General features: G+C 44.2%; 1 protein-coding gene across 1 annotated transcript; it reads left to right on the top strand.

Moving 5' to 3' along the window:
• Positions 1-3: 3 nt before the first annotated feature.
• On the top strand, positions 4-12,788 carry LOC117547283 (stonustoxin subunit alpha-like). The gene is given in 6 exon segments (XM_034217890.1): positions 4-289; positions 474-573; positions 5,282-6,361; positions 6,364-6,486; positions 11,547-11,835; positions 11,940-12,788. Coding segments are annotated over 4 exon segments (1,569 nt in total). The 5' UTR covers positions 4-289; positions 474-482; the 3' UTR covers positions 11,822-11,835; positions 11,940-12,788.
• Positions 12,789-14,272: the final 1,484 nt, after the last annotated feature.

The raw sequence follows: 14,272 nt of genomic DNA, 5'->3' as shown, positions 1-14,272 counted from the left end.
GATTTGAGGTCCACCCCCACTTAAAATATGTTCAAATAGGTTCCTAAATACATTTGCACATTTTTAAAAATAGTAACCCATGTCCATGTGTTTATTTGTAGGTAGTACATTTAGAGGGCTATCACTATGGGCAGCAACGCTGTAAAAATAAATCGAGCAAAATGGCACAAAAAACTGGTAGTGGCCAGGCTGGGTGTATAATTCCCGGCCTGACTTATTGTCCCAGTCCGGCCCTGCTGGAAGTCAGAAGACCCTCACACAACTCTGCTGATCTACACAACTTCACCAGGTGAGGACTAACAAACACAGATTTATTATAAAAACTTTACTTTTCTGTGTAAAACTGCAGCTGCTGGATTAGTGTCTGCATGGAAATTGGAGTCAGACTCCAAGTGTTATTAACTCTCATCACTCCTACTCCTTAACAGACGTTTAAATCAGGTTCTGAAGTCTGTGTTGTTTCTTCTCAACAGGTTGGAGAAATGGCCTCAGATCAAATGATCATTGCTGCTCTGGGACGACCTTTCACCCTAGGGATGCTCTATGATGCTCGGAGTGACAAACTGGTGCCAGGTAAGACTTCACATAGTCACAAAGCTTTCATCATAGTCACCGTACAACAACAATTCACCAGGCCTGACATTACTTTGTTAAGTTATCTTTTGATTGTCGTCGTGCCATTTTAAATTGAGTTTGTTGTGAGAGTTGTTTCTTTGTCTCTTTGTGCAGACTTGGACAGAGAACATTGGTCAGAGCTCCATCAGTTAGTGCGGAGCGGAGTTCACTTACTTAGAGGAAGAAATACGATAATCTTCAAGTCAATAAAATAATTTAAATGAATATTGGGAGTCAAGTCGTTAGTGTGTTAGTGTGCTAGTGTGTTAGTGTGTAATAAGCGGGATAATGTGCAGCGAGGCGGGCATTATTCAGAGTGATCAGGGAGCCCGACGCTAAGCGGAGGGATCTTGATCAGCGGGTCGGGTGTTGTTTTTTTTTTACTAATGACCGCCTCGCTGCACATTATCCCTTTCTTCATCTTAAGCCTCTGCCTTTAACTATTGCCTGCCCAGGGACAGAGATGCCTTTCTGGCTCACTGAGAATAAAGTCAGAATTCTGAGGAAAAGTCAAAATGTTGATATTAAATCCTGAATTCAGAATTTACAAAATGTATTTACAGAGTTCTTTTTTTGTGTACTGTATGTACAATTATATTTGCTCTCAGAAAGTCTTTAATCTCAGAACTGAAAAAAGGAAATCACTTCAGATCTCCTCTGTACTCTAGAATTCTTAAATATCGAATGCTAGAGTATAGAAGAGTAAAATGGCCACACACACACACACACACACACACACACACACACACACACACACACACACACACACACACACACACACACACACACACACACACACACACACACACACACACACCATGTATGGGGACCTCCAATGTGTCCCCATAAGGGAGGCGAGTCCCCACACGTAACTGTGTAAACAGATGTAGGTCCCCACAAGTATAGTAATGCTAGGCCACACACACACACACACACACACACACACACACACCATGTATGGGGACCTCCAATGTGTCCCCATAAGGGAGGCGAGTCCCCACACGTAACTGTGTAAACAGATGTAGGTCCCCACAAGTATAGTAATGCTAGGCCACACACACACACACACACACATACCATGTATACATCACTTCAGGGGACATTACATTGACTTACATGCATTTCCTGGAGACTTATCCTAACCTTAACCATAACCAACACATGCCTAATCCTAACCCTAACCAAGTCTTCACCCTAAAATTAATGATTCCCCTTATGGGGACCTCCAATTTGTCCCCATAAGGGAGGCGAGTCCCCACACGTGACTGTGTAAACAGATGCACAGAATATGTGCATTTCCAGGAGAGGTTCAATGTTAAATGATATCGTGCAAAATGACAGGCTAAAACCCAGGAATAAGTGTTTGAAAGGCGGGAAAAGTTGTTTAAAATAGTCTGATACCTCCAGGGCGCATCACCGTATTTTACAAGCCAGGGAAGGTGTCTGAATCCTGGGTAAATATTGTTTAAATAGTCTGATACCTGGCACTGTATCAACCCCTGGGAACCTTCAAGGTTAAATAAATGTTTTATTATTTATTTAATTATCACACGATTTTTACAAAAACAGTATACACAATATGCATAATAAACATAATAATAACATGATTAAAACATGATTAGCAGGGGCCCGGGGGCCATATTAGCCGTCTAACTTGTACGGTGCACCGAGAGAAAAAGGCTGAGTCCACGGCCTCTACCCCCACATCAGGAGTATCAACCGGCCCTGAAGAAGAGGTATCGCTGCTCTCCGCCCCTGAGCCCTCTTCGGAGGTATCTGACGGCGGTAGAACTACTTCCGATGATGATGATGATGCTGCAGCTGCTGCCGCCCTGAACATGGAGCGGATCTTCAATCCCTCCTTTATTCCAGGCGTATTCGCGTAGAACCGGTCTGCAGTGCTTACATCGTGACACATAAACCGGGCGAGAATCGACCTGCTTTCTGGATCTTGGTGATGCTTGATATTGTCTGCCAGGGCAGTGCGCAGGATTGTGAAGGTGACGGCTGTTTCTAGCCCAGCATCAGCCCAAGCCCTCTTCAAGTGAGCGTTCAGGTTCCTGGAGACATGCTTCCCTGTTGTGAAAAGGAAGAATTCATTCTGAGGACCCGACAAGCCCTCTTTTATCCCCATCCACCGCATGACCCAGCTCAACTCGTTCACTGTAAGCACCAGCTGTGCTTCGCCAAAAGTCTTGGCAGTCTTGTGATCCTGCACGTGGATGATGTAGCCCTCAGCAGTGCTCCTTAAGTCCGCCTCTAACACCTCAGTGTTGGTCATGTTTGCGTACACACCCGGACGGTGGCCATACAGGAGGCTCCAATGGAGGGTTAGATAGCTATATAGCAGGTACTGGGTGATTGAGGTCGGATTGCAAGCCATCAGGTCAAGTAAATCAGGGATGCGCTTCTCAGCGGCCGCCATGGCGGCGAGAAGCTCTGCCTGGCTCGGCAGACGATCCAGCTTGTTCCTCTTCACCTTGAACTGGTGGACAGTGACAGACTTTTTCAAGTCGTTCATGTTGGCTTTCACCTCTCTGATGATGTGGGTCATATCAGACTGGGTGAGCCTGCACCCCCAGAGCTTTGACTCAGACAAGTACCTCAGTAAATGGTTCACATTCTTCAGGAACAACAGCGATGTTGTGACTGCCCGGCCCGACTTTACAATATACTCGCTCCAGCCACGGACCCTCTTCGTGTCTTTTAGGAACAGCCAATCTGACAGCCGGTTAACACCATGGGCCATGAATACGAGGAAGTTCTTTATCCGGCTGACCTTGGACAGACACTTTTCTTTCCGTGTTACTGTCGGTGCGACACCCTCACAATGATCCCTGTATGTCTGAATGTACGTCTCCATGCTTTGAGGCAACGTGATTTCACGCATGGTATTCCCCCGTCCCTTCCCAGTGGACCAGTGATTTGGGGGAGAGGCCCAGTCCTTAGCCAGATTAGCTTTCAGCTTATTGTAGACAGACGCACGGGTCTTCTGGCATACAGGGGTCTCACTACCGGAGGCTTCTGGGGACCGCATGACAGTCTTGACCGGGGTCTTGAGAGGGGTTTCACTACCGGAGGCTGCTGGGGACCGCATGACAGTCTTGACCGGGGTCTTGAGAGGGGTTTCACTACCGGAGGCTGCTGGGGACCGCATGACAGTCTTGACCGGGGTCTTGAGAGGGGTATTGCTGCCGGAGGCTTCTGGGGACTGCATGACAGTCTTGACCGGGGTCTTGAGAGGGGTCTGACTACCGGAGGCTTCTGGGGACCGCATGACAGTCTTGACCGGGGTCTTGAGAGGGGTCTCACTACCGGAGGCTACTGTGTTTATGCCGGAGGTACTTGAGATTGCCAAGGCAGGCCGCCTATGAGCTCCCAAATTCCGCCTGGAACCTCCGGGAATTGTGGACTAAGCTCCATAAACTTACAGTCACCCAGAAATGTCACTTTAATAGCCCAAAAATATATAATACAAATGCATTTAAATAGTAAAAGGTACAATTGTGCTCCGAATTACCCGGAATTTGATTTATATAGCCCCATGAGAGTGAATAAAAATCATTTTCATGGAAAAAAGTGTTAAAACGCCTGATTAATATGTTTGTAATGCTGTTAGCAGGGTCTCACAGGCACATATGCAGAGATCCAGGGTGTTGCACAAGGCTTTTCTACCCAGCAATGAGTCTCTGAAAGGCGGGGGAAAGTGCTGTGAATAGAGGGAGAGAGCAGCCAGAGAGAAGCGGGCTGTGAGAGCCACAGAGCGCACCCAGAGATCTCCTTGCAACGCATAGCTCTTGCACCCAGACTGCACCCAGAGAACAGGCTGCTTCACAGCACTTTACAAGCCAGGAAAAGTGATTGAATCCTGGGTATACATGTTTTAAATAGTCTGATACCTCCAGGGCGCATCACCGCATTTTACAAGCCAGGGAAGGTGCCTGAATCCTGAGTAAACATTGTTTAATTGTTTTTAAATGTGTGGGCGCTGTTCAAAATGGCAGCCCACTGCTCCTAACACTAGGATGGGTCAAATGCAGAGAAACAATTTCCTCACGAGGGATTAATAAAGTATATCAAATCAAATAAAAAGAAACAGTGTTTTGTCACTTTCAAAACTCTCCCGTCATTGACCGGAGAAATTGGGTCGATGTTGTATTCAATCTGACCGTTAATATTCCAGTGAGACGAAGTACATACAATGACCGGAGTGATCCCATGTTCATTTAGTCCCAAAACCGGAGCATTCCCTCACCCTAATCCTAAACCTAACCAAGTCTTCACCCTACAATTAATGATTCCCCTCATAGGGACCTCCAATTTGTCCCCATAAGGGAGGCGAGTCCCCACACGTGACTGTGTAAACAGATTTAGGTCCCCACAAGTATAGTAATGCTAGGCCACACACACACACACACACACACACACACACACACACACACACACACACACACACACACACACACACACACACACACACACACACACACACACACACACACACACACACACACACACACACACACACTTTTATTATGGAAACTCCCGGCAGGATATGAAGCTGTAACCTGTAAAACATTGAAATTATAATTTGTTTGATAACTTATATAAATAAAAGTTTTGCCCTGAACTGATCCGAACACTGTTTGCTTTCCAATTTGTTCAGGTCTCAGATTGTGGAATGAAGAAACTCTAAAAGTAAAACAAACCCCTCAGCAGAGCAGTTATTTTGAAATGTCTGCATCTGACTCCATTGAATCCAAGTCCACTCTGATGGACATTGAAGCTTATCTGAAGACCAGTCTCATGTGTGGACTGATAGAAGTTGGAGGATCTGCCAAATATCTGAATGATGAGAAGAAATTGAAGAATCAGAGCAGAGTGACATTTCAGTACAAAGCTACCACCAAGTTCAAGGAGTTGTCAATTGATCATGTGACCCTGGACACCGAACAGATGGAGTTTATTAAGAAGGGCTTGGCCACTCATGTAGTCACAGGCATCCTGTATGGGGCAAATGCTTTCTTTGTGTTTGACAGTGAGAAGTTAGAAGACAGCCAGGTTCAGGAGATAGAGGGCAGCATGCAAGCTGTGATAAAGAAGATTCCTACATTTGATGTTGAGGGGAAAGTTGAAATCAAGCTGACTGATGAAGAGAAAGCCCTGACTGAGAAATTCTCCTGCAAATTCTACGGAGACTTCATTCTTAAAATCAACCCAGCCACATTTCAAGATGCAGTGCAGACCTATGTAGAACTTCCACAGCTACTGGGAACAAATGGAGAGAATTCGGTCCCAGTGAAGGTCTGGCTGATGCCACTGAAGTGTTTTGATCCCAACACTCCTGAGCTGATGACGGGGATCAGCATCGGACTAGTGAAGAAGACCCAAGATGTTTTGGGAGATTTAAAGGAAATAAGAATGAGATGCAACGATTCTCTGGGAGACAAAGTGGCAGAGGACTTCCCAAAGATCCGAAAAGACCTAAACACTTTCCACAAACTGTGTGGTTATTATGAATCCAGCCTCCAACAAACCATGGCAAAGAAACATCCCTCCATCCGAGTAGGAAAGGAAGATGAGAGCTCACTGGAAGAAGTATTTGAAGACAGGAACAAGTCACCCTTCAGCCATGAAAAACTAACCAAGTGGCTGGATCACAAAGAGAGAGAAATCAACGTCATCGGGGCCGTTGTGGATATCATGAAGGACGTTAAGATCGTCCAGAACCGGTCTGAACTGGACCAACTGTGAAATATCCAACTGTGTGCTTTGTATTCACCTCCATGGAGAGTGCTGACCCCTGCCTTGAAGCGATGGATCAATACGCAAACTCACTAAAATGGGCGAGCACCGAAGAAGAGCCATGGTAATGAAGCTTAGCGCAAGTTCAAGAAGGAAGACCATACCCCTGGTGTTACACGTCACTGCAAGCTCCTCTCCCATTAAGTAATCAGGGGCGGTACTCCCCAGCTAGCAATCATTGCACCTGCTAAACCCTTTAAATCTGCTCTTCCCTCTCTGTCAGTTGTCATTTCAGGTGTCAACGCACAAGTGTACGCGTCACGGCGTTCATGGTTAAGCCAAGCAGCAGCAGGGCTTTGGCCCAGCTGAGGGCTTCGTTCCAGCTCCAGGCATTTATTCATCAGCTCCGCAGTATCGCGGATTAAGCTACAGGCTGCGTTCCCCAGTCGGGTAGCGGGTCAGCCGGCCGTCCCGCAAGCCCGGACGCGGGAGGAAAAGACAAGGAAATCTGGCTCCATGGAAGTTCCTCCGGCCTAATGGGAATGGCTACTTCAAGCAAACAACTGACGTACGCTTCAGTCTCTTGAGAAGGCATCACTGGCATCAGGGCCGCCTAATGCAGCGCTTCCGGCTTCACGCGGAACGGGTCCTCATCACATGCGGAGTTTTACCCATTCTGGCTTCAACTACAACCCCTCCTGCAGGCAGGCAGGCAGGGCTTAAGCTATCCCATTGAAGCTATTCCTCCTGCGCTCACTTCAACAGGCGTCAGGGTAACATTGGCAAAGGCAGTTGCAACAAATTCACGAGATGTTTCGTATATTGTTACAACATTTGGGTCATGCAGAGTGAGATCGCTACCCCTTAAGAGAGGGGTGTGGCGTGTGCATGTGTGCGTGGGCATGGTATGAGCGAGCGGGATACATGTTTTTAGAAATAAACGCGGCAGCAGAAAAAAGGAAGGTCTGCGATCTTGCGAAATCTATCTTGCGAAACAGGAGAGCTAAATTATGCAACGACCTCCCAAGAAGAGCTCGCCTCTCTCCAGTCTTTCCGATAAAATGGGTTATTGAACCAGAAGCGTGTTGCTTCTGCCCTGGGAGACGACAGAGAGTCACCCCCCGTTTCCTCGACTACGGTCTGGGAGCCGACAGGAAGTTCAACACTATGCATTGCTACCTCTAGTCAGGGTTAAGGTGAGCTTCAGGCAGTGTTGGGGGTTACAGTGCTACAGTGCTACAGTATGGAGTTTCAGTAACGTATTACTTGCATTACTAATGCAGTCGGGTAATTACTCATTACAATGCTCAGTAACTAAACGCAGGTTCAAGCTTCAACACAGCGTTTCCTGAAATGAATGGCGTTCCGTAGGGCTTCTTTTCCTCAATGAACAAGTCGCTGCACATTATCCTGTTTATGACCAGATACTAAATAAATTAGGAATTCACTCCCAATATTAATTTAATGATTATTGACTAAATGATCGGTTTTCTCTTTTTCTTCTCCACTAAGAATATTCCGTTTCTTGGTGCACCAACGGCTGGATCTGCGACAACAACATCTCCTTGGCAGCAAGGCAAGTTTATTTATATAGCACTTTCAATACAAGGCAATTCAAATTGCTTTAAAAAATGAAAGACATTAAGAAATGGCATTTAAAATCAGTCATTTAAAAGGAAGCTAATAAAATAAACATTAAAAGAAAAAGTACATGGATCAAAGTACAGTGCAGTCTAAGATATGAATAGTTCAATTAAAAGCAGCGACAAAAGAAAAGTCTTCAGCCTGGATGTAAAAGTAGTCAGAGTTGCAGTGACTAAGGGTGCAACAACTAATCGACTAATCGATCAAATCGATTACCAAATTAGTTGCAACTAATTCAGTCGTCGATTCATTGTGACGTCAGCAGTGTGTTTACGTGCGTAAGCTCCAACGTTATTGGTCTTTTTATCAGTACCGGAGACATTTATAAATATATGTCATGTTTATTGCTACAAAAACATTATATCGCAGTCTAGTGTCACAACTCGTTCTAATATGCAAAGGACAAACAAATGCGCCTATGATGTATTTTCGATCAGATGAGATCTCTCTCCCCCATCGCGAGGGGACGGGGCAGTTTACACACACAGCTGCTACATGCAGCGGAGCACACTGCGGAGGTGGCGGAGAGAACGCGCTCCGAGGCGTGGTTAACTTCACCCGCTTCGATGTGGAGAATGCTCGTTGCCAAAGTGCAATAAGAGTTTATCATGTAAGGGCGTAACACGAGCACTTTGTCTAAACATTTAGCAAAAGTGCTCCACATCCAGACGGAGGAATGTACCGAGTTCCACTGTCTTTCTAGCAGCTCCGTAGCTCCATTCACGAGTAACGTTCCCACGTCAGATGTTATGTATGCTAGCAGCAACACACAGAGTAACTACATTATACAAACTCGGTTAATGATTAGAGGTAACTGAGTATTTATTAGTTTCAATTTCAGCTTTTCTGTTTACAGCCTGTCGACAGATTATTTAATACAATTCGGTAAATGCTCAGGGCAATCTCGATGACAAGGTCAATGTTCCCCCCTTTCTACGCACGGAGATAATGTAATCTAATAGCGTGCAGGTCAAGGCTGGCTCTTCAAAGCAGATATTACGACGCGCTTTAATGTTCCCATCATCGTTCAGCGGAACTCTTTCAGCCTTAAGTCAAGTAGGAGAAACTATGCGTGCACCGGCTATTCGGGTAATAATATTAATAGCGTCTCTCCCCAGATCAAATCACCCACTGCTCAGGGAGATCTCCTAATGCGTTGCCTTCACGCATCTAGCGTTCAAATACAACATTACTAAACTACAACTCCGCTCAACTGGGAAAAGAGAAGAAGAAACAGAAGAGACTCCTCCAGGAGCACAGCGTTCCTAATCATGAGGAACTACAGGCCCAGTCTCACACCGGAGTTCCTAGCCATCACATCAAGCTCATGGTATTATCGTTCCTCTAACCAACTGCGTGCATCCACATAAACGTCTTCAACGACAGTTGCTCTTCCTCACCGGGCAACCGTACTTTGCATGCGGATTCTTCGGCACGCATCATCTCCCGTTTCCTGGACGTGGCATCCGCCGGCCTCACGACGACCGTGTTTTCCCCGACTTAAGGACGTGCACTGCACATCCTCCGTTTTGGGGGGGATATCTGCATGAGATCATTCGCATAGCGGCACACTCAGATTTCCACTATTTCTACACATTTATTATCACACTTGCTGGATCTAACACTAGCGTCCCTCCATCATCCTCACTTCAGATGATAGAAGACAGTCTTAATCACTCAATCAGCTCATCAGCATCTATGACTCATCCCGGCACACTTAACGCTAATTAAGATATACTATATCATGGGTCATGTCTCAGTATTTAACTAAGTGTACGTCTTTTCTGCGTGCATCCTGCACTTCATTCATATTCTCGGGTTCATGCTCACTTGGCTCGTGGTAAACCAGGTTACGATATTCATGCATCACCGTACTCAAGCTAACAGCTCTCGGGCATTATATCATCTACATCTCCCTCTTCACCGGACATCGGCTCGTGCCGCCAATCAAGATCTCTTCAGTTTACCTATGGTAAATATGCATATAACTGGTGGTGGCGTCTAATAGCATATCAGGGCTTTCGTTCAGACAGGTGCAGCCATTCAAGGCATATCTCCCTCCTCCCTGCCAACTCGGACGGTGGTCCTCCTCCGCCTTCATATCCCACATTCGCCCGGACATCCGTGCGTGCTGGCTATCCAAGGTCCGAACACTAAACGGTATTTATACATACAACTGGTGGTGGTCTTAGCAAGTCAGCACATGTACGGTCACCGTGTTCATGTTTAAACACTTCATATCGTCGTGACCTTCAGGTTCGCTCGTATTGAATCCTGCCGCGCAGGTTGCGGCCAGTGGGTCCGCATTATGTTTAAACCCTGCACGTGCAGGGCGAGTAGGTCAGTGTCATGTTTAACCCTGTGTGTACAGGTTGCGGCCTATGGGTCAGCATTTGTTTAACCCTGTGTGTGCAGGTTGCGGCCTATGGGTCAGCATTTGTTTAACCCTGTGTGTACAGGTTGCGGCCTATGGGTCAGCATTTGTTTAACCCTGCGTGTGCAGGTTGCGGCCTATGGGTCAGCATTTGTTTAACCCTGGGTGTACAGGTTGCGGCCTATGGGTCAGCATTTCGTTTAACCCTGTGTGTACAGGTTGCGGCCTATGGGTCAGCTTTTGTTTAACCCTGTGTGTACAGGTTGCGGCCAGCGGGTCAGCGTCATGTTTAACCCTGCGCGTGCAGGTTGCGGCCGGTGGGTCAGCGTCATGTTTAACCCTGCGCGTGCAGGTTGCGGCCAGTGGGTCAGCATCGTCTAATCCAACATGCAGGCGCTAAGCATGGTTGGCGTTCACATTAACCCTACAGTTATTCCGACATTCTCATCATGTCCCTGTGTTATCTCATTTCATCCACAGATCTCCTCAATCAGCCAGCAAGGTAAGAAATGCTTCACATCTCAGCACTTCTCACTTCTCTTCTCTTTGGGGGTTCATCGGAGCGGTTTTCCCCTCCCGAATGATTATCCTACAAACCGGGGCCTAATCTCCAAACATCAGTTGATTCATTGTTGTAATCTGTCATCATAATTTTCTATACCACGTGTCCGGTATTAAACATGTATTTCATACATCACGTCTCTCATGATTGAAATGAAGCTTAGCGCAAGTTCAAGAAGGAAGACCATACCCCTGGTGTTACACGTCACTGCAAGCTCCTCTCCCATTAAGTAATCAGGGGCGGTACTCCCCAGCTAGCAATCATTGCACCTGCTAAACCCTTTAAATCTGCTCTTCCCTCTCTGTCAGTTGTCATTTCAGGTGTCAACGCACAACCCGCCTCCACCCCTTCGCCTCCTGTCTCCTAATTCAGGGCCAAGCTAATCCTTCTTCCTCCAGACCAGACCGAACCATTATCACCACCACCAGTGTCTAGACCCCGGGGGGTTCATCGGAGCGGTTTTCCCCTCCCGAATGATTATCCTACAAACCGGGGCCTAATCTCCAAACATCAGTTGATTCATTGTTGTAATCTGTCATCATAATTTTCTATACCACGTGTCCGGTATTAAACATGTATTTCATACATCACGTCTCTCATGATTGAACTACTCAGACGAGGTCTTACAAAAGATGAGAGGAAAAGCCCAAGATTTCATAGCCATGGCAAAAAGATGCACAGATGACTCTTTCTTCTTAGTAGCCATTGAAAATAAGAAGTTCAAAGGAGCAACCATCTACTGGTACCGCCACGGCATTCTGAAGAATGAAGACTTCAAACCACGCAAAGAAGAGAAGACTGAATACTTCACATCACTCAGTGAGATGAAGACTGAAGACTTCCCATCCCTCAGTGAGGTGAAGAAGCATACCGGAAAGTAGAGATCTAAACTGGTGTAAGTTATTTTTCATGCATTTTGAGTAAAATATTTTCATATATCTTTTCTCTAAAAACCCTCAGAATGACTAATTAAATATTTTGTTTTGGTTTCTCCATTAGATGCCTGTGATCTCACACTAGAAGGGAACACTGCAGGCAACTTTCTTGTGGTCAATACAGTTTTCTTTCCGCTATTAATCATTTTCTGAAGATACTTTATTTAGATGTTTCTGTTATGATCAGGGTTAGTTTTCCTTCGGATGCTTGCAACACATTTAGGGGATATCTGTGCTGGCCTCTAACACCAAATAAATGACCCTATTAACCCATATTAACCTGCAAAAGGTGTTCCACAGGGCTCTATCCTGGGGCCCTTTCTGTTTAATCTTTGTGAAGATGATACCAAGTGACTGTTATATCATTCTCTATGCTGATGACTCTGTTGTGTCCTGTTATGTGGATGCTGTTACAATTCTTCAGCACTTCCTTGCTGATTCTGAAGTTTCTCTCAATAACTACAAGTTAGTTCGTAGGGCAGATACATTGAAAACCATGCCCTTAATCACAGCCAGTATATGAATAATGGTATTCTCATCTCTACTGAGAATGGAACAAATATTGAAAGTCAAATAATAAAAGTATCTTGTTTTTTTATTTGGAAAGCAAAATAATATTCTAAATGCAATTTGACTTTCTTCTTGAGGATCTTGAGGAAAATCTTATCCACACTTTGGAGTTCAGTATCTTGCTTGATGATTGCAGGCACTGGGAATCGGACCACTGTCCTACCGACTCCTGAGCCACAGATGTATCTTTTATTATTGTTGTCACATGGATCGATTATCTTGTAGTTTTAATTACAGGGTTTATAACCTTTTTTCACATGTTGATTGTGGGTTTTATGGATTTCTCTCCTTTTCTGAGGACGTTTTGGATGTTTAGCTGCATTAATAAAGTTTGATTCTCACATGTTTATGCTTCTTTTGTTGAAGTAGTATGGTTCATTACAAATGTAAGTACGTGTACACAATCTGAGTTATCAGATCGATGTTGCACCTACATTTATATATATTATAGTATACAGTGTTATTTTACTGTACAGTATTTTACTCTCAATTTATAGATCTATATTTTTCTTATTCCTTCATTTTATTTTCACTATTACTTCACTCAAACTATTTAATTTCTCCTAGCGTCTTAAGTATATCTCATGATGAAGTGTTGGAGGAGCCAAAACTATGCTGTAACTGAAGCATATGCCGACAATCCTTTCAATACCTTGTTTTTCAGAAGCAAAGGAGATCTGTCTTTTAAAATAAGTCAAACAAAAGTACAAAGTCTCTAAGTCAGAAAGATGTCTTTGCAGCTCTGCAGGCCAGACATACATTGCACATGTTCTTCAATATTCAGACTGCAAACATGAATTAATATTACTATTAATAATGAATAACTAATTATTTAAATGTTTATTGCTACGGTCTCAGTTGTTGGAAACTTACTTAAAATGTTTTATGGTCTTATTTTAACAAAGTGATCACATGACTCCTTCTGATGTTACTGACGTTCTGCTGTAAGCTAGCTAGCTAACGTAGCTAACCTAGTAATTTCAGATATACTGACAGTTATGAGACGACTAACTCTGAGACAGAACGTTGATCAGCTTTATAATCCTGAACAACCCCAAATGGTTGAAATGGACATATGCAAAATAAATGATTTGGTTTTAAAGTCAAGATCTTCAACACGAATGGAAACCAACGTTGGTGAGGTCAACACAGCTTTACAGGTTATAGGACAAATCACAATTGTAAAGATAACTATTGTTAAAAATGAATTGTTTAACAATGTCAGATTGAATAATAAAGTGAAGTTAAAACAGTTTGACAATCAAGTAATGTCACTTTGAAATGAACATGGTAGTGTTTTTACTGATTTACCAAAAGTTGAGTATAAGGCCTGTCTTTGAGTTAGTCAGTAGTGTACAGTCAGTCTTTTTAAATAAACAATAGTAATACCAGCATCCCTCAGGAAACAGACCCAGGCCAGTAAAACCATAACTGAGCTTTTAGCACGAACATTTGTGATTTCAAACTCAAACATTTTCACTGGAAAAGTTGAGGAAAGTGAGTTATCTCACAAAAATACTAATTAAATATATATATTTGACCTTATCCTAATTCAACTAGATATATTGGAACAACCCTTGGCGTTGTCCCAATACAAGAAAAGACTGCCAGACTGTTGATAAATTGGAAATATATAATATTAATTGTTCCTGGTCTGATTAGATTTGTTGCTGGGTTATTTTATATTCTCAAACTCTGGCTTGAGAATGTTGGTTATTTAACTGAAGGGTAGTTTTGATTCTGTCTTTAACAATCTTCCAAGAAATAGCTCCTCTACATACAGCAGAGGGAGCCAGTTTCTTAAATTAAATAAAGGTTTGTACCTAC

This window comes from Gymnodraco acuticeps, unplaced genomic scaffold (assembly GCF_902827175.1).
Source record: "Gymnodraco acuticeps unplaced genomic scaffold, fGymAcu1.1, whole genome shotgun sequence".
NCBI classification, from domain to species: domain Eukaryota; kingdom Metazoa; phylum Chordata; class Actinopteri; order Perciformes; family Bathydraconidae; genus Gymnodraco; species Gymnodraco acuticeps.
Note: the sequence above shows the minus strand (reverse complement) of the source record. Positions and strands in the feature narration are given on the sequence as shown.